Source organism: Bactrocera neohumeralis, unplaced genomic scaffold (genome assembly GCF_024586455.1).
Source record: "Bactrocera neohumeralis isolate Rockhampton unplaced genomic scaffold, APGP_CSIRO_Bneo_wtdbg2-racon-allhic-juicebox.fasta_v2 cluster10, whole genome shotgun sequence".
In the NCBI taxonomy this organism is placed as follows: domain Eukaryota; kingdom Metazoa; phylum Arthropoda; class Insecta; order Diptera; family Tephritidae; genus Bactrocera; species Bactrocera neohumeralis.
In genome coordinates, this window is record NW_026089623.1 from 15,326,712 (window position 1) to 15,347,699 (window position 20,988).

The 20,988-nt window shown below is 34.4% G+C and overlaps 1 protein-coding gene across 6 annotated transcripts in view; it reads left to right on the forward strand.

Moving 5' to 3' along the window:
* LOC126765275 (cAMP-dependent protein kinase catalytic subunit 1) overlaps positions 1-20,988 on the forward strand; it is a 79,415-nt gene that overhangs the window by 52,504 nt on the left and 5,923 nt on the right. For all 6 annotated transcript variants that reach the window (XM_050482986.1, XM_050482985.1, XM_050482984.1 and 3 more), the window contains one exon: positions 6,713-8,496. In XM_050482986.1, coding sequence (XP_050338943.1) covers positions 6,970-8,031 — 1,062 coding nt within the window. In that variant the 5' untranslated portion in view covers positions 6,713-6,969 and the 3' untranslated portion in view covers positions 8,032-8,496. The remainder of the gene's footprint in view (positions 1-6,712; positions 8,497-20,988) is intronic.

Here is a 20,988-nt window from a genome sequence, read left to right on the forward strand (position 1 = left end):
AGCTTTGCCAGGACAAATTATTAAAAGCACATACAAAATTTTCGGCCCCGCAGGATGACTTTCGCCAATAATGAGAAAAAAAACCATTCTGAACAAATCCTAAAGCGGCGGCGGGCTACTAAACGCCAAATTAGTGCATATGCACAAAAACATAAAAAAACACAGCTGTATCAAAAGGTTGAAAAATCGACACTTTTCATAAATTTTCAAAAATAAATAAAGTCTCAAAAGAAAGTTAAGAGATCACCATACTCCCAATATGATACAGTGACGCACCTACTCTTACAAAAGGCAAAGGTCATTCTTATCGCATCTATCTAAGCGCTACTCATATGGGTGGGTTACGGAAATCAGCTCTAAGAAGCATCAACTTAATTATGAAGAATTTTATACTCTATGAATCGAAGCCGTTCTCCATTCACGGCCATTCTCTCGCAAGATCGCTCTAATTTCATAGTCCTAAATCTAGGGCTAAGGAGTACCCATTCTGATCACATCTGAGTCAGGCGTGGAGTTACTATCCTTTATAAGCCGATAACATAGAAAAGGCAAATAATAAACGACCTGTATACCATACCGATAAAATAAGAAATTTTAAATAACCTATAATGAAATGAATAAAAGCTAACAAGGTGTACACTGGTTTGCCATAACAATGAGTCGTCAAAAAAAGCAAAATCAAATAAACACGCAAAATAAAGTTGCTTCTCTTAAATATGTGTTATGTTTTAAATCAGAATCCCTTCTCTGCACACCCGGATAAATGTTAGTACATTATTGACTTCTGTTGTCAGAATATATTCTGCTACTCCACCAACAGTACGCCGAAATACAGACAATATAATAACATATTCGTGGAATACTAGGCAAAATATTCGCCAAGGGGGCCCAGGATGTTTAAATGAGTTAAGCATCCACCTCATCTACTGGATAAAACTGGCGCATGCTAATGGAACAGTTCAACTCACCACGTCCGATGACACCATACTCACTCACCACACATCTACATCATTCAACCCACTCAACAAAAAGTATGGAAAAAAGGATAGCAAACATTATTATTTTCGTTTACACCATTCGTACCAAGCAATTTGTCTACAAGACATTAAAGACTAGACTAAAAAATATCATTCCAAGAGTTCAACCTGGTCACGATCAAGTTGCACGATCAAGTTGCTGTAATGGTTTCGTAGATGTCTCCTGCAAACGCTTTACACTTTTTTACTTACATACGTGAAAAAGATGTTAAAACTCAGGCAAAAGTGTACCATTAGGTTGTATTGGAAGGCGTGGTACAGAAGTTGATCATTAATTTCTTCGATTAAGTGCATTGGATCTGGCAAAGTTCTGATGCCGCACTCAAGACAAAAACTACCTAAAAGTGGTTTCAAGGCAATATTCGTGGTTTAATTTTCCAGATTGGTTGACCATTTCGAATTAAGTTCTGTACATCGATCATTTAATACATGTATTATTAAATATACTTTATTAAAACTGTATTATAGCCTAATTTTTATAACGGCTTGAACCTGCAACAGAACTTATTGTAGGACTAAAAGCGCAATTCAGTAAGCAGTTTCTAGCACTATTTGCGAGATTTTAAGGTAAGGTCTCAATTTGCAAAAAGTTACTATTCACAACGGCGTCTCTTGTTTTTAGTCGCAAAATATTGTCTCAAAATTGTCACCTGATAGTAAGCAGGTCACAAAACTTACTATAAGAATTTTTGTTTTTCATTTTGAACATAGTGGCACTTCGTTGATAGAGATCATCTTAGTATGTAAATAAATTCAATTGAGTACGCAATGAACTATAATTTTATTATAGCTTTGTGGGTCCTGCCAATTTCTGCAAATAAGTTTCAATAAAAATAAAAAAAACAATTGTTCGTACTTTAATCGTTAACAAAAAATTATCATTAGAGCCACTGACATTAGTTAATCAGCGTCTAAAATCTGCAAAACTTCTCTGATATTAAAGTTACCTCACTTTAAAGAGGTATACAAATTCGAAATGGAACGTTTTTATCGAAAAAGTTAAAATATTTTTAGTGTGCTTGCAGAAAACGTATCAAATTTATGGTATGAAAGTGGCCTAGTCATAAATTTACCTCGTATGGATTAAATATTTTAAAATTAATAGTCGACATTAATAGGGATGTTGTGGAATCCAAGACAGAATTGCTTAATTGTCAGAATTGCAAACAGAATCTGTTTGAATTTTCGTCTTTTCAAACATACGCAAAACCAACATTCAAATCAGCTGTTTACTAATGTGACAAAACTTGCAAATGAATACATTTGGAAGCAATTCTATTAAAGTTTTTTATGACTTCCGATTTAAAGAAATATTTTAAGAGATAACATTTATCGCATGAATAAAGACGCATTTGGGTGTTAAATTAGTTAGAAATAACGATAAATTTATTCGAAATACTAAAATTACTTGATTTCTCAACTTACATTTTAAATCTGTGAGCGACTACCTTCTTGCTTTGTTTCTGATAGCATAACCGATAAAATTGGTTACGGTGACACCCAAAACCGATACAAATTCTGTTTCGAATATAATATATGTATATATAATAATATCTGAATTCATGACAACTACTACTTTTTTTTGTTCGGTTTCAATTCTGATTCCGACAACTTTCAGGTTCCACAACACTCCTGAATGTAAGAACATTTTGATAATTTTCTTTACTTTTGAAAGATATTTAATTGAACAAGTTAAAGGTAGCTTGCTTTAACATAATAATACGAACTGGTACTTTATTCACTATTACATTCTCGGTCACAAATTTGACACACACAAAATTGGGAACATTTCAAAAGTAACTGCACAAAAATTTACACCATAACCAAAATTTGTACTAGGCAAAGGTCATTGTAAGTGATTTATGTTACATTAGATTTTAATATTATTGTTTTATTATGATTGTGGATTTTTTTTATTTACCCAATTACGTCTAACTAAAGACGTTGATATTGCTTTACATTTAACTGTATTAATGCAGACAAAACATATATTTTAGACAAGCTTAGGAATTCAAATTAACAAAAGCAGTTTAAAAATTAACTTTTTAAGATGCACTTTATTTAATATAGTGGGTGATCATTTTTCAAACCATCTTTGTCAATGCATGACGTTTTCTGGCACCCTTTATATTGCCATTTTATACGCACATGACATTAAACACTCCTGTATTTGAGACCCGCTAAGTAAAAAACGCCATTAATGAAAAATTACAAACAGCCTCGGATGAGAGACCCTCCGTTTGAAGACGACAATGGCAAACGCACTAAGGATAACGATTTAAGTGCATGCACCTTGAATGTCCAGTCCCTTAATTGGGAAAGCCCAGCTGGTTGAAGTCCTCGTTAGAGTACAAGCTGACATCACCGCCGTCCAAGAAAGGCGATGGACGGGGCAAGCACTGAGGCGAGTAGGTCGTTGTGGCATTTACTACAGTGGTCATATAAAGAAGCGAAAATTCGATGTGGGATTCGTGGTGGTAGAGAGAGTACTGTCATTCATCCCGGTGGATGGACGTCTAGCCCCAATCCGCATCAAAGTGAGGTTCTTCAACATATCGCTGATTTGTGTCCACGCCCTGAAGGAAGGGAAGGACGATACAACCAAAGATATGCCTTTTATGAGCGCACCTATGAAAGCTGCCCTTGCCACGATTTCAAAATCGCAAAGAAAGTATCTTTGGCACTACGGTCGGTAAATTCAGCCTCTACGGTGAAACATCCCGAAATGGGTTGAGGCTGATCGACTTCGCCACGGTTCGAAATAGAGTTATCTGTGCTAGATTCCAGCATATAAAAATTCACCAAGCTACCTGGCAGTCTTTGGATAAAAAAGCCACCAGCCAGATTGATCATGTAATCGACTCGGACCACTATCTTGTTGCAGCCAAGATACGCACCCGCCTTTTTCCAACAAAAAACGCACATCAACAAACACATGAAGGGTTCGACGTCGAGAAGCTGCAATCACAACAAACAGCCGAACGATTTTCTACTCGACTTGCACTCCTGCTCTCTGATAGCACTCGTCAACAACTCGGTATAAGGGAACTGTGCGACGACATTTCAAACTCCTTATTTAGCGCTGCTACCGAAACCATTGGTTTTCGAAAAATGCAAAAGAACAGCAAGTACGATGTGAAGTGCCGTGTGGCAGTGGAGAGAAAACAGACTGCCTACCTCGCAACGTTGCGATCGACCATAACACGTGCGGGATGGAATAAATACCGAGAGTTGAAGAGAGAAGCCAGACGCATTTGCACACAAAAAAAGAGAGGAGGAAACGCTTGAGTAGGAGGAGCTTGACAAGCTGGCCGACAAGCTGGTGCAGAGGCATGAACGATGACAACATCTGATGAGTCGACGTTACGAGTTTTCGACAAAAATGTTCTGCGAAAGATTTATAGTCTTTTGCGCATTGGCCACGGCAAATACCGAATTGGATGGAACGATGAGCTCTTTGAGTTATACAACGACATTGACATAATTCAGCGAATGAACGAAAATACTCCAGCTCTGAAAGTTCTCGACGCAGTATATACGCCAGTAAAGACGCTATGTATTAAATATACTTATATCAAGAACGTATGGAAGATAACCCACCACTATTTCTTACCACGAGTACTTACGTGATAAAATGAGATAGAATCGTCCATTATTGATCAGCTTAATAATTCTGTCTTTTCTTGATGAGCAGTCATTTAACGTTGGTTGCGAGGCAGAACGATTATACGGTATTCTTTTACTGCATAAGGGTTCCTCATCATTCTTCTCACATTCAGACACTTCGTCAATATACCCATTGCGATGCATTACTACAATCGTCTTAGAAGCATCTTTTGGTAACTTTGACATCTGCAAATCATCTTCATCGGTTAATTCATCTGGTCTGTCAGCAAAATAACTCTGTCACATTAGTCATTACCTTCTTCCACACGGCACAAAAAACCACAATACATATTTGTCCAGCCTAAAAAAAGTTATACATCATTTATGGTGATATATAAATGATGTGCCCATTGTACTACAAAAAATGATACCTTGCAAAATCGTTTCATAAAGCCTACAAATAACAAAATCTTATACTTACCGTTTTTAATTTATTAAATCTGGTCCTTTAATATTTTCAAGTAGCTGAAATTTGAAAGCAAAATGTAATAATGTACTGAAAATTGCTACTTTGGACCATTTCCGATATGTAAATTACATTTGCAAATGTCAAAATCAGGCATCAGCTGTTACATCTGCAATCTTTTATAAAGTAATATAATTTTATTTTAATAGTAATGGTACTCTTTTAGGAGTGAGTTACAATAGTGTCGTTTATATAGTATACAAGACGATATGATATAGTAGTAATAAGAGATTGCGTCTAAATAAGTAATAATCTTTTTGACTTTCAACCCTTAAATAAAGATGTCCGACCTTTATTTTGCTGCTCCTTGCAAATCACGATGGTTGTCGAATCGAAACAAAGCACGTACCGTTTTTTTACACGATTCAATCTTTGTACTTAACATAATTGAAATCGATAATTTTTTATATATAACTCGTTCATGAGAGTTTTATTTAAAAATATTTATTTTTCGCATATTTATATGTTTGAAAATTCAAATGCATACCTTGTTTTTTTTTTTTTTTTTTGCGCACATTCTTATACAGTGGTAGATAGATATTGGTTTATACGCCTAAATTTAGAAAAACAAATACATCTTTTGATTTTGAAAATAGAGCATCATGTATTTATTCATTTTTAACGTAGAAGGGTACAAAAATATTTTAAAAATAAACTTTTTTCTTTTCATCGAGAGTTGAGTAAACGTTTATATTTCAATTTTAGTATATCTTCCATTATTTTGAATGACGCAAAAACTTCTTTATAAGGTTTCTGACCCGATCTAATCCCAATATTGATTCAAGATCACTGTTGTTTTTTTTTCTTTTTTGAGTAAACTTTACTAGTAAGTACACCCGAAGGGTTCTCGATAGGATTACAATCAGGACTAGATGTAGGCCATTGCATCAATTTAATGTGTTTTGAAAAAATTAAGTGACTGGGATTATCTAAAACATGTATTATCTTGCTGAAAAACGAACTTTTTCTTAAAAAATCACACTTTTCATAATAAATCAATAACATGACTTCTAATAACTTTTTGTAGATTTCGGAGTTAATTTTCTTTTCCAAAATACAAAAACGCTGCCCAAACCAGTGAGTTGAAATTTGTTTTTCATCCGAAGAATTAAAATTACGCCATTCTTCACTACGAGTCATTTATCTTCTTAATATCAGTCTTGCTACATACCTGGGAGTGGCGGAAAGATACAATTTGTCCTTGATGTCTATCAATCATTAATGTAAAAATAATTTAACTGCGTTGAAAAATTTGCAATACTCACTTTGAAATAACATAAAATATTAAAATATAATAAAATAATTCTCAGAAATTTGTGATGTCTCACATTCCTCAAACAGTATAAAATGTACATAATAATAAGAGTACAAATAGTGTTTGCGTATAATCGAATATCTATCAATGTATGTTCACTACTGATGAGACATACGTACAACTTTTGAAGTTTTATTAATTGAAAACACTCTAATTTGGGGCAAACTTTTAGTGCAATATATTATATAATATTTATTCAAAAATTATTTTTGTGTTCTTTTTTTTTAGGTATACCAACTACCTTAAGGAATAATTTTAAAAACAACGCTTAAAATGGTGCACAGAAAATAAAATAACTAAATAGAATACCGATATTACGTAAATTGTGTTACCTGGAAGTATCTTCTGTAACTGAAAATTATACACATTTCGTTTCAAATATTGTTGAAATATATTTTTAGAAAGTCGTAAAAATTTATGTTTTATCTACAAAATTGCAAAAATAAATAAGTGTTTCGCTTTCATCCGTTATCATATTTTCCAAAATGGGAAATAACGCTACCACATCTAACAAAAAAGTTGATGCTGCAGAGACAGTTAAAGAGTTTCTTGAACAAGCAAAAGAAGAATTTGAAGATAAATGGCGCCGAAACCCAACAAATACTGCGTCCTTGGATGATTTTGAACGCATTAAGACGTTGGGCACTGGGTCTTTTGGACGTGTGATGATTGTTCAGCATAAACCGACGAAAGACTATTATGCTATGAAGATTCTTGACAAGCAAAAGGTTGTTAAACTTAAACAAGTAGAACATACTTTGAATGAAAAGCGCATACTCCAGGCTATTCAGTTTCCGTTCCTAGTTTCTCTTCGATATCATTTCAAGGATAATTCCAATTTGTATATGGTTTTGGAATATGTTCCAGGTGGAGAAATGTTTTCGCATTTACGTAAAGTAGGCCGTTTTTCAGAAGTCCATTCACGTTTTTACGCTGCCCAGATTGTGCTGGCTTTTGAATACCTTCACTATCTTGATTTAATTTATAGAGATTTGAAACCGGAAAATTTATTAATTGACTCACAAGGATATCTGAAAGTCACTGATTTTGGTTTCGCTAAGCGTGTAAAAGGGCGCACATGGACACTATGTGGTACTCCTGAATACCTTGCTCCGGAGATTATATTGTCTAAAGGCTATAACAAAGCAGTTGATTGGTGGGCTCTCGGAGTACTTGTATATGAAATGGCAGCGGGCTATCCGCCATTTTTCGCCGACCAACCCATTCAAATATATGAAAAAATCGTATCAGGAAAAGTACGTTTTCCCTCGCATTTTGGTTCTGACTTGAAAGACTTATTACGTAATTTATTACAAGTCGATCTGACAAAGCGTTACGGTAATTTGAAGGCAGGCGTCAATGATATTAAAAACCAAAAGTGGTTTGCCTCAACTGACTGGATTGCAATCTTTCAAAAAAAAATTGAAGCACCATTTATTCCTCGGTGTAAAGGACCTGGTGATACTAGTAATTTTGACGACTACGAGGAAGAGGCACTGCGGATTTCTAGCACAGAAAAATGTGCCAAGGAGTTTGCTGAATTCTAATTGTGTTAATTTTTTACATGCTATTGCGGAGTAGCAAAATCGCGAGCATTATTAACAATATAAACGTAAACAATGTACATTATAGTTACACCCGATAGATTTTATCTTGGGTATCGGGAAGTTTAATGGTCTCCTGAAATCTACCTACAAATAATTATTTTTAAATCAAGATTGTTATAAGTGAGAATACTTTAAAATGAAGCTGTGCTTCTCCTTTGAAAATTGCATTAAAAAATACTAAAAGACAAATTTCAAGCGATTTCCTATAAATTTTTGTCGTGTCGTGAAATCAAATCGTAACAACGGGAGCATCGTAAATCTTTAATAAATATTAGTTGAAACCTAATATACGCTCATAATTATCTTTTCCGTTGCACTAATCTGTCCTTAATTGCTACTACATAACAAGCCTAAGAAATTTGGAGCCGTATGCATATACTTGGACTCATCAACAATATGATATACGTATGTATGAACCATTTACATCTAATTATTTATATTAAGTACATTTATTATTATCATTATAATTATCTGTATTGTAAGATTGCCAACTAAGGGAGGGGTTAGGGTTTCAAGGTAAAAAAAATACTTTTCTTTGTGAATTTATTTTTTAAATATGGATTGAGTGATTTTATTCGGACATTATTGAGCACATTTTTGACAATATAGGGTAATTTTTTCATGCAGAAATATTGAAGTTTAAGCCGGTAACAGAGCTTCCTCCAGAATGTTTTGGAAATCAAAATCGGGGTGTTCGCCATAACTCGGCTGGAAATTATCCGAAAATAAAAAAACCAATAAAAATTAGTCAAATTATAAACAAATCTTCCCCGCAACGTTCTCTGATAATTGCTTTTGTGTAATCTGTTTTTTTCTGCTCAATATTTACAAAAGGTCCGAATAAAATTACTCAATCCATATTAAAGAAATAAATTGTTTTTTTTTTGCCGGGAAACTCTAACCCCTCCCTCAGCCAAATTTTTATTATTGACGTTTCGATGTAAAATTTCTACATACAGTGGACCAATAAAGTTTACATACACCTAGTTCTATTTAATTCGGACACGTTTATTTGTTTCAAAATGAATAAATTTTGTGGTTTTTTTTATCCATTTCAAGATATGTATATTTAACATTAAATATAGCATATCAACATATTTTTTTTTACACATAAAAAAAATTAAAGCTAAAGGTTAAACTGAGCATTATTTATATCAAAAAAGTTTACGTACACTAATGATTGTTTATATAAATCAAAAGTAATTACAATACTTTTAACGGTTTTTGGCCTACATTTTGTTGCTATTACTGTCCCTAGACATCGGTGTATGCTCCCTACTCAATTTCTAGTACTATTACCGGATATTTTGACCCATTAAGTCCATGATCCAGCTTTTTGGCCTTATTTTGATGAAATTCGATGTTTTCGAATACGATTTTCCAAAAAGTTCCAGATATTTTGAATAGGATCAATGTAAGGTGATTGTGGGACCTATGGAGTTATTTTCAATTCCATAACAACCCTGCATGTACAAGATAAGACGGATGTTTTGGGTCGTTATCCTGTTGTAAATAGAAGTTGCCCCTATTAACAGCCGATTTAAGCACAAGTTAACTTTAAATTTTTTTTTCTTAAAATGTTCAGATACACATGCTTATCCATTTTTGAAATGTACACAAAAAAAAAAATAAATCCCCAAGTAAGGAATGTGTTGAAGAGTGCTGGTTATCATAGACGAGTCGCGCGTCGTAAGCCATACTTAAGTAAGGTTAATAAAAAGAAGAAATCGGCGTTTGCTAAACAATATTTAAACAAACCGTATTGTTTTTAGGAAAACATTCGGTTCACCGACGAATCAAACTTTAATATATTTGGTTCGAATAGATCACAAAAAGTGTGGAGAAAGATCAATGAAGAGTCGCAAGGACAAAATGTATTGCAAATGGTAGAGCACTGTGGAGGTAATGTTATGGTTTGCGGGTGTATGGTTGTATCTAGAGTTGGGCGTTTGGACTTTGTTAGTGAAAACATGGATAAGCATATGGGCATTTTCACGGTAACGGACGCAACATTCGTACGCTTTTAAGTGCGTCCAAAACGAAGAAGACAAAGGAAAAGTTTATATATATTGACATTGTTTTGAAGGGCTGACGCAGTACCAGATTTTAATATATACGGGAAGGTTCTACTACAAATAAGTACGTAGTTATAAGCAATTATTAAATGATACGGACGCGACAAAAAATAGAAGTTTTTTGAGGCGCATTCAGAAATATACAAAATTCAGCAAATTAAGGATTTATATATATATATATAAATATATATGTATATTAATAAATGCGAACAGATGACTGTTATTCGTAGGTTTATGAAATATGTTAATTTTCCCTTAGTTTTTTTTAATTGAGTATAGAAGAAATACGAACGCGACATAACGGACGCGACAAAATCTTCCATGAACAAAGAAAAAAAATTTTCTCATTATAACACTTCAATTTTATTGAAAATTAAGCAAAACAATAACGTAAATTAAAAATTCAAGTAACATTATAGTAAAAATGACTTAAAAAATTAAGAAGAAAGTTATTAGTTTTTAGTATGGTCTATTTTAATTATTTTCTTTACTGAATAGGCGGTCCGAAAAACTTCAATAAATTTACTGCCGAAATATGAAAACCAATGCAAACTCTTAACTCCTTTGATATTTGGAATATTTTGCCATAACTCTGACAGTTGATTACAAAAACTATCAAATTGTGTTCCAGAGATATACAAAATGTTAACTCCATGAATGTTGTTCTTAGCACATTCATAGAAGTATGAAGCATCACCGAGAACAATATTTCTTGCTTTAACGATTTGTCAGACTTTTCGTTTAACTACGGCACCTATTCCGTCTACAGCACCTTTGCCATATGAAGTGACAAAAAAAATCCACTCTAAGATTCCGCAATTAAATTCAGCTGCAAGTCTTGGAATACTAGAAAGAATAAATTTATTTTTGAATTGGGAAGTGCTTCCATCAGAGAAAATATAAATGCTGGTAACTCCTTTGTACTGGTTTTGTAATATATTGATAATTTTGGAAATAAAGCAATAAACGTCGAATTTACTGTGGGTCAATCTATCACTGATAACAGCAAAAGACTTGTGTTTATGCGACTTCATGGCATCTCACCCCTCACCATAAAATTCATTACACCACACAACATGCAGCACACAACATAACATTTATCACCTAACTCACACTCATCATACAACACAACATTCAGCACACAACACACCATCATACACGCAACCCCGCGCAACAAACCAACCACACTACACACACACCATACGTTATCTTTTCACCACCTAACCGATCAAAAGGGATTGGTTAGATGGGGGTGAAACCAATTCGCTTTTTACGCCCGACGAAGATATACACGTTTTACCAGCTCGTCTACGGTCGACCCGCGTCCAGTTGATTTGTGGTCCAAAATTTGGAGAATCCTTTTTTTTCGGTCGTGTGTGTGGTGGTGCACTGACAGTGGCAGGAGTGAACATAACACAACCAAAGGAAAAATTATATTTACTAAAATTTTAAGATATTGTGAAAAAGAAAATTTATATATCAACTAAAACATAAAATATTGTGAAAAGGAAGATCGAAAACACATAGAATATTGTGAACTAAATTCCAGTGTATATATTGAACTTTTGCCCGGAAATACAAGTGTGAATTTTTACCTGTTTCCTTTTAACTTACAAATCTTTCGTTTTAACATAAGCAAAAAGGGATACCTAACCACAGGCAAAGGTAAGTATACCCCCCAAACTAAGTGCAGCGAACAACTTGGTTTCACCAAGAACCCAAGCTACGCACGTAAACACTGTTACTTGGCTATAACTAAAGTGGGCATCTTGAACTTCGTTTTGGAATGTCAAGCGATAATTTTCAGCAAAATCAACTTGCATAACAATTTCAGTAACTCCTACATTTTTTTTAGTTTCAAAGTAATTTTGTTGGTGACGTTTAACAAAACAATGCATTTTAAAAGCTGGTAGCTGAATCTCTATATCATAAATTAAGTCGATTAATGGACCAATAGTGTAGTTTAAAGTTATGCGATCATCTACTTTTCTCCACTGTTTCCATTTGATTTGCGTATTAAGTTTATTAATAAACTGTATTGGAACTAGATCATCTTTAATATCGCGTACACAGCTGTCACAATTATTAGCCATGCCCTTTTCATTCATAACGTCGCAGCAAACTGATGTAAGAAATAATTCAGCTTTGGCAGGAATCTGCGGTATAATCTTTGCACAGCCTTCTAGTGGAAAAATAAAGTTTGCATGGTACTTACAGACACACATATTGTGTCGTAAATTATTGATTAACTGAATGTAAGTTGGCTGAGAACGAATAAAAATAGTTTAGCAGACTTTTTCTTCGGTATATTCGACTTTGAAAAGTTGATATGCTTCTGTTAAGGTCATAAGCATAAAACGTTTTGAGACTACTTTCCCATTGATTATCATTGTATCCTTTCTCCCAGGAGCTTGAACGCTGATTCCATCTTGCAAAAAGAAGTGTTCAATTAATTTTTCGCGCATCTGGCTTTTTGATGACTTGGTTGTATTTTCATTCATCGTTTCTGTTGGCTTAATATATTTATTGCATAAAGATTTGAGGATAGCTATTTTTCTATTCAGGTTTTTAGGTAGCGCAGCCTCAACTTTTGTAATTGCTATTCCCATCGTTTGTTTACAGCTGTAAATTTCGCAATTCAAATTGTCAATATTATTTATGCTCTTTTTATGCCGCAAAACTTGCTGCCTAACACCGTCCTTTTCTTTCTTCTTTTCTAATAAATTGCTATCACTTTTCATTTTTTGCGATAATCTTTTTCGGTACTCTTGCTTTCGTTTTGCTTCTTTCTTCTTGTATTCCTGCCATTTCTCGACGTTTTCTTTCATTTTCTCTCTATACTTCATTGTTATTGCTTTTTTTGTTTCTTTTGCCGTTTTTGCCATCAATAAAATTTTAATTTTGTGCAATTTCAACGACTTTATTTAATATTTAAGGTTTACGGTAACGGACGCGACGAATTTCAAACACCAATAAATTTTATCAATCGTTTTTGCCAAGAGCCAATTATTACTTTTTTTAAGTGAAATGATGTATCTGCTTTTAGACTGAAAGCAATTTACACTTCAACACTTTGTTCACTAATGAGAACAATAAATGATGTTTTTCGGTAACGGACGCGACATTCGAATATAAGCAGAAGCAAACACAAAAAACTAAAGTTATTCGATCTCCACTCAGTCTGTCTGCTTGTTGAACATTATGTTATATTCAGCAGAAGATTTTTAAATTATAAAAACATCATAGTATTACTTTGAATTAGGGAATATAACAAGGAAAACCGTTGGTATATTTGGTCAAAAGACTCAGATTTTTGTAAATTTTGTGTATTCGTTGTATATTTCGGCTCAAAATTAGAAGAAAATAAAAATTCCTTTATATTTATAAAATAAACACATTTGAGATTTATTATTCATCAACAAAAAGTTTTCAGGAACTGTTTGAATTTTGCACGCGTGGTGGACCTTTTTGTGGAAATGTCCATATGTATCTGAACATTTTAAGAAAAAAATTTAAATTTTAAGTGTGCTTAAATCGGCTGTTAATAGCAGCCATTTCTATTTGCCACAGGATAGCGACCCAAAACACACAACTTATCTGGTACGTGAATGGTTGTCACCATGCATTGATCCTATTCAAAATATCTGGAACTTTTTGGAAAATCGTATTCGAAAACATCGAATTTCATCAAAATAAGGCCAAAAAACTGGATCATGGACTTAGTGGGTCAAAATATCCAGAAAGAATACTAGAAATTGAGTGGGGAGCATACATCGATGTCTAGGGACAGTAATAGCAACAAAATGTAGGCCAAAAACCGTTAAAAGTATTGTAATTACTTTTGATTTATATAAACAATCATTAGTGTACGTAAACTTTTTTGATATAAATTATGCTCATTTTAAGCTTTAGCTTTAATTTTTTTTATTTGTGTAAAAAAAAAATATTTTGATATGCTATATTTAATGTTAAATATACATATCTTGAAATGGATAGAAAAAAAAACACAAAATTTATTCATTTTGAAACAAATAAACGTATCGGAATTTAATAGAACTAGGTGTATGTAAACTTTATTGGTCCACTGTATGTAATACATTTGTTACTTAATAATCTTCGTGCCCGCCACCACTAACCACTTTCGCCCAGAAATATCAACACAATTACATATTTTTCCTTCGATCACTAACAACATGTGGTTATGGAATATCTTTTTTAACCAATTTGCAATTCCACAAACAAACAGAACTTGCCATTTAATTTGTTATTCTAATTGTCATTAGTGCCAATAGAAAAATGTCGAAAAGGTGAAGTTTAAATACGAATGAAAATGTTAAAGGAAAGATTCATTTGCTAAAGATAAGTTGAGAAGTTTTTTTGAAATTGTATAAATTTGTATTTAACCCCTTTTTTGTTACTTTTTCTAGAATAGCAATCAATCATCCTATGTATGCCTGTGTTTGATTTGTAAGATCAAACATTGAACTCAAAAAAGAATCTTTAAGTCTCTCCCGCTGGTGGGGGAAAAATAAAGACCTTTCTGGAGTGAGAATTTATTCATTCTGATTTTATTTTGATATTTTCATTTCTTATATACTATTTTAGAAATCTTATCTTACATAACTAAATATGTGTGTATGTATGTTTAATATATTTAAAAATATATACTTATTTTTAATAGTATTTCGGCTTCGCTGACACCAAATAAGTTAGCATGTTCAATGATATTTTAACAGTCAATTATAGAAGCTTCGTAAATATACTGTGGATAAAGAAAAAAAAAATAAGAAATATGTTTTTATAGAAATGTACTTTACTTCCTGGTATACAAACATTCAAATAAAACGTGGATGTATAACATCCATATAACTCTAACAGAAGCAAACATGGACTTAGTAATTTGGGTAAATTTAAATTTTCATTTAATATCAGATTTTTATTTAAAATAAATCAATTGTTTGCTGGGACCGATGTCTCTAAATGGCCTAAAATGTGGATCCATACCTCCACACAGATTACACCCAGCCTAATCCAAGGAACATATAACATACATACGTGATAAGAACGTTTTCGTTTTCATACTCGGTGATATGACCGTTCAAATTTTAAATTGAATTTTCTTTATATTTTGTTATATATAGCACATAACGGCATAATAATCAGTTTATATCAGTATATAAATAAATAGTAAAATTATGAAAATAATAATTTTAAAACTTTTGTTTGAAATTTTCAAAATATTTTAAGTTAGGAATAGGAAAATGCAACCCTGCATCAGCTGACGGTTAGGAAATTAGAGCAGTTCAGCTATATGTTTTGTTGTGATCATTGAATAGCTGCGACTATATTTTGTGCGCACCTTCCCTTTCTTTAGTTGATGCCTTGAATATTGTTTTTGTAAAATAGATTGTAGAGATAACGAAAAGCCAAAAACCACTGAAATAACAGTTTATGATTTTCTCAGACGAAAAGTGCAAGTATTTGTGTAATGAATTTGAATGAGTATACTATTATAATTTAAATTACAATACTCTATAACACTGGAACAATTTTTTCAAGAAATATAGGGGGGTTTTTAGGAACAAGCGGTATATAATCTTCTTCAAAACATGTAGTAAACAAGTAAGGAAGAGCTAAGTTCGGGTGTCACCGAACATTTTATACTCTCGCATGATAAAGTGATAATCGAGATTTCATTATCCGTCATTTACATATTTTTCAAATACCGTATTTGTGTAAAGTTTTATTCCGCTATCATCATTGGTTCCTAATGTATATATTATACAGAGAAGGCATCAGATGGAATTCAAAATAGCGTTATATTGGAAGAAGGCGTGGTTGTAAACCGATTTCACCCATATTTCGAACATGTCATCAGGGTGTTAAGAAAATAATATATACCGATTTTCATTGAAATCGGTCAAGTAATTCCTGAGATATGGTTTTTGGTCCATAAGTGGGCGACGCCACGCCCATTTCCAATTAAAAAAAAACCTGGGTGCAGCTTCCTTCTGCCATTTCTTCCGTAAAATTTAGTGTTTCTGACGTTTTTTGTTAGTCGGTTAACGCACTTTCAGTGATTTTCAACATAACCTTTGTATGGGAGGTGGGCGTGGTTATTATCCGATTTCTTCCATTTTTGAACTGGAAATGCCTGAAGGAAACGACTCTATAGAGTTTGGTTGACATAGCTATAGTAGTTTCTGAGATATGTACAAAAAACTTAGTAGGGGCGAGGCCACGCCCACTTTTCCAAAAAAAATTATGTCCAAAAATGCCCCTCCCTAATGCGATCCTTTGTGCCTAATTTCACTTTAATATCTTTATTTATGGCTTAGTTATTACACTTTATAGGTTTTCGGTTTTCGCCATTTTGTGGGCGTGGCAGTGGGCCGATTTTGCCCATCTTCGAACTTAACCTTCTTATGGAGCCAAGAAATACGTGTACCAAGTTTGATCATGATATGTCAATTTTTACTCAAGTTACAGCTTGCACGGGCGGACGGACGGACGGACAGACAGACAGACATCCGGATTTCAGCTCTACTCGTCACCCTGATCACTTTGGTATATATAACCCTATATCTGACTCTTTTAGTTTTAAGACTTACAAACAACCGTTATGTGAACAAAACTCTAATACTCTCCTTAGCAACTTTGTTGCGAGAGTATAAAAATGGTGTAGCAAAATTTTAAGTATTTTTGGTGTAGTTAAGACTAAAGGAGGCGTCGAAATAAATAACATCGTTGAGTGTACAAGTTGCTGCAATGTTTACAAATTCAATCAGAATACCACTTCTAATTGAGTGAGACAGAAATGCTAAAAAAATTAAAAGACTATGTCCCTGTACCTATAGCAGAAGTCAGTGCTGATTTGAAACACGCTGAAATAATAATTTTGATAGTATGTAATTTTACATTGCCGTCACTTTCAAATGGTAGAAGATAAGGGTCTATTAAAATTTTCAGAAATATGCGAAATATGGATCACACGTTAATGTTGCAGCATTGTGTCTTGTTGATATGATACCTAATATATACCTATAATACATACATATGTACTTAATTAAATTATACCTTACACAGGGTGGGCCATCTAACGTTTTAAATTTGAATTATCTATCTATCGACATTGGAAATGTCAAATACTATTCGGAAAGTGACAGATATTCAGTAAAAAGTCTAAGATTTACAAAATGGGTCGCTATTCACTACAAGAAAACTGGGAAATATTGAAAATTTGAGAGTTTGACCGAGGATGGTAAATTTTACCGAAAAATCATCTTTTCGGACGAGGCTCATTTCCACCTCGTGGTTACGTTAACAAGCAGAATTGTCACATTTGGGGCGCTACGTGCCATACAGCAAACGTTACACTCAATCTTTTACGCCTTATCTTCGAAAAGCGCATAATCAGCAAAAGAGGTGATGTGAATTGGCCTCCCAAAAGCTGCGAGGTAAATCCGTTGGACTATTTTCTGTGAGGAGCTGTTAAAGATAAATGTTACTCCAACCATCCAGAAACAATTCAAGATCTAAAGTACGAGATTCAAGCTGCTGTAGCTGCCATAAGGCCTGAAACCATCGACAAAGTACTTCAAAATTGGGTGGATCGGATAAGCTAATAAACTCAGCCGTGGTGGTCATTTGTCCAAAATTGTTTTCCACACATAAATTTCATAAAACAACCTTTTAAATAAATGTTAGACCTTTGAAAAATATCAAGCCGTTTTTTCTTTACTGACTTTTTAAATTTAAAATTTTATATGGCCCACCCGTTATTAACACACTAAAAAACTTTGTCCTAATAGAAGCTGTTCCTTTTAAATACATGCATATATATATGTGTACATATGTTATTGACACTATTGCTTTCGAATCAATTGTCATTCAAGCCCATTGGCTTTCAAGTTACGATTGAAATGAATCACTAAAAGCAAACATGCACCTCTTTTTAGTGCAGTGCATTGTGCTCTTTGTTTACAAGCTCTTCAACTCTAATAACGAGTTAACGTTATACCTATCAACTCGTACGGTTTTTTGTGAATGAGTTGAAATTCTAAACGAGTGAATCGTTGCAGGAGTCTAAGATCTGTAATGATCTCTATAAGTGAAGTGTTAGTATACTCAAAATAGAAGGCAAAAATATTATTAGTTTTGCAACCTGCTTACTGTCAGGTGACAAATTTGAAAAAATATTTGTTTACTGAAGACTAGAGATTGTATGGAATATAGTAAGTTTTCACTAATTCCTTCAAATTTTATTTACTGAATAGCACTAGTACTCTGCTTTGGATTGCTTGTTTTATTCTTCTTTATTAGCGTTGACACTGCTTACAGTTATAGCCGTGTTTACAACAGCGCGCCAGTCGTTTTTCCCTTTCGCTATTTGGTCTCAAATGGAGTGTAGCCTGATTCTGCTCCATCTGGTCTTTCCAACGGAGTGGAGGTCTTCCTCTTCCTCTGCTTTCCCCCCGCGGATACTGCGTGAAATATACTCAAAGCTGAATGTTTTCATCAATTTTGATGCCAGCGTAGCCGCTGTCCCTTAATTCGCTGAAAAATGTCAATGTTAACTCCTACAACTCATCATTCCATGGAATGCGATATTCGCCGTTGCCAATGCTCAAAGAACCATGAATCTTCCGTAGAACCTTTCTATCGAAAACTCGTAAAGCCGACCCATCAGATATTGTCATCATCAATTTGCACTATAAAGTAGGATAGGCATTGTGCGCGACTTGTAGACTTTGGTCTTTGTTTGTCGAGAGAGAACTTTTCTTCTCAATTGTCTACTCAGTCCGAAGTAGCACCTGTATCCAGGAGTTATCTTGCGTTTTCGAGGCTGATATTGTTCTTGGTGTAGATACTAGTTCCAAGATAGACAAAATTATCTACAACTTCGAAGTTATGACGACAGTGACGTGGGTGCCTAGTTGCGATTGCGACGACTGTTTGTTTGATGACAGCAGATATTTCGTCTTGCCCTCGTTCACCACCAGACCCATTTGCTTCGCTGCCTTATCCATTCTGAAGAAAGCTGAAATAACGACACGGTTGTTGAGGTGATGATACCAATGTCATCGGTAAAATCTTATAAAAGATGCTGCTTTCTCTATTTAGTTCTGCAGCTCGAATTATTTACTCCAAGAGCAGATTGGAGAAGTCACACGAAAGAAAAACGCCTTGTCCGAATCCTCGTTTCGTATCGAATGGTTTGGAGAGGCCCTTCCCGATCCTGACGAAGCTTTTGGTGTTGCTCAACCTCAGCTTACACAGCCGTATTAGTTTTGTGGTGTGTGTTCATACTCACGCATTTCGACCTCTTTCTTTTTCTGTCTGCAAATGCGTCTCGGTTCTCTTTTCAACTCTTGGTATCTATCTCATCCCGCACAAGTTGTGCTTTCTCTCCGCTGCTACACGGCACTCCTCATTGTACCAGCTGTTCTTTTGCATTTTCCGAAAACCAATGGTTTAGTTTGCAGCTGCCGTAAGGAGCTAGAAATGCGGTCACACACATTTTGACATCCTGGGGGCAGCTCACATAGGTACACTTTAAACGCACATAGCAGGCATCTTTGGTCACATCGTCCTTCTCTTCCGTCGGGGCGTGGGCGCAAATCAGCGATATGTTGTAGAACCTCGCTTTGATGCGGATTGTGGCTAAATGTTCATTCACCGGAGTGAATGGCAGTACTCGGCGACGGAGTCTCTCTCCCACCACGAATCCCACACCGAACTTGCGCTCCTTTATATACCACTATAGTAAATGCCACAAGGACCTACTCGCCTCAGTCCTAGTCCCTTTTATCGCATTTCTTCGGCGGCGGTGATATCAGCCTTTATTTTTACGTCAGTTCTGGTTTCGTCCATCGCATTTCTTATTTCTTGGACGCTGGTGATGTCAGGCTTTACTCTAACCAATTAAGGGACGGTTCAGGTGCACACCCTTAAATCATAATTTCTAATAAAACCTATGTGGTTGCATACCTATAGGAAACATTTTATCACGTTCACGTGTGACAAGACACAATACGTTGTATAGCAAAACTCAACTGATATGGAATAACAAAACGCAATCGAAAGTAGTTTGCGTAGAAAAACAGTTTATGAGTAGAAAAAACGAGAATTTAAGCGTGAAAGAGAATTTGATCACGAGGGATTATGTTTATGATACATTGATGACGGTTATTTATGATGGAAATGATGATTTATATTTCTTTGATGCCCCTGGTGGTAATGGTAAGACATTTATCGTGTCAGTAGTTTTAGCCACTGTTCGTGCGAGATCCAACATTGCGGTGGCAGCTACTAATTGCGGAATAGCAGCCACATTGTTAATTGAATGCCGTACGGCTCATCACCATTAAAATTGCCGTTAAACCTTCAAACCTTTGGAGAACGAGCATGAAATATTGCAAAACGTCTGCGCCATTGTTTTGCAATATTTCATGCTCGTTCTCCAAAGGTTTGAAGGTTTAACGGCAATTTTAATGCTGACGAAAATCATCATCTAAAACGAATGCACAATGGCACATGAGCGAGGATTGAAGGCATTAAGCCGAACATTGAAAAATCTACACAACGACTCAAGATGTTTTGAAAGAGCGATGATGTTACTGTCTGAAGATTTCCGTCAAATTACGTGTTTATAATTTTTTTTTTTTGTTTTTTAACAAATCGTAAAATATTTGGTACTATCCTTTGTAGCTTCAAACAAATATAGTATATGCGCATTAAATACTATATAAATTCTGTTTGGTTCCTTGAAGTTGACAATAATTTTGTTGAGTGGCTTGGTTCGAATTTTGGCCATTTATTT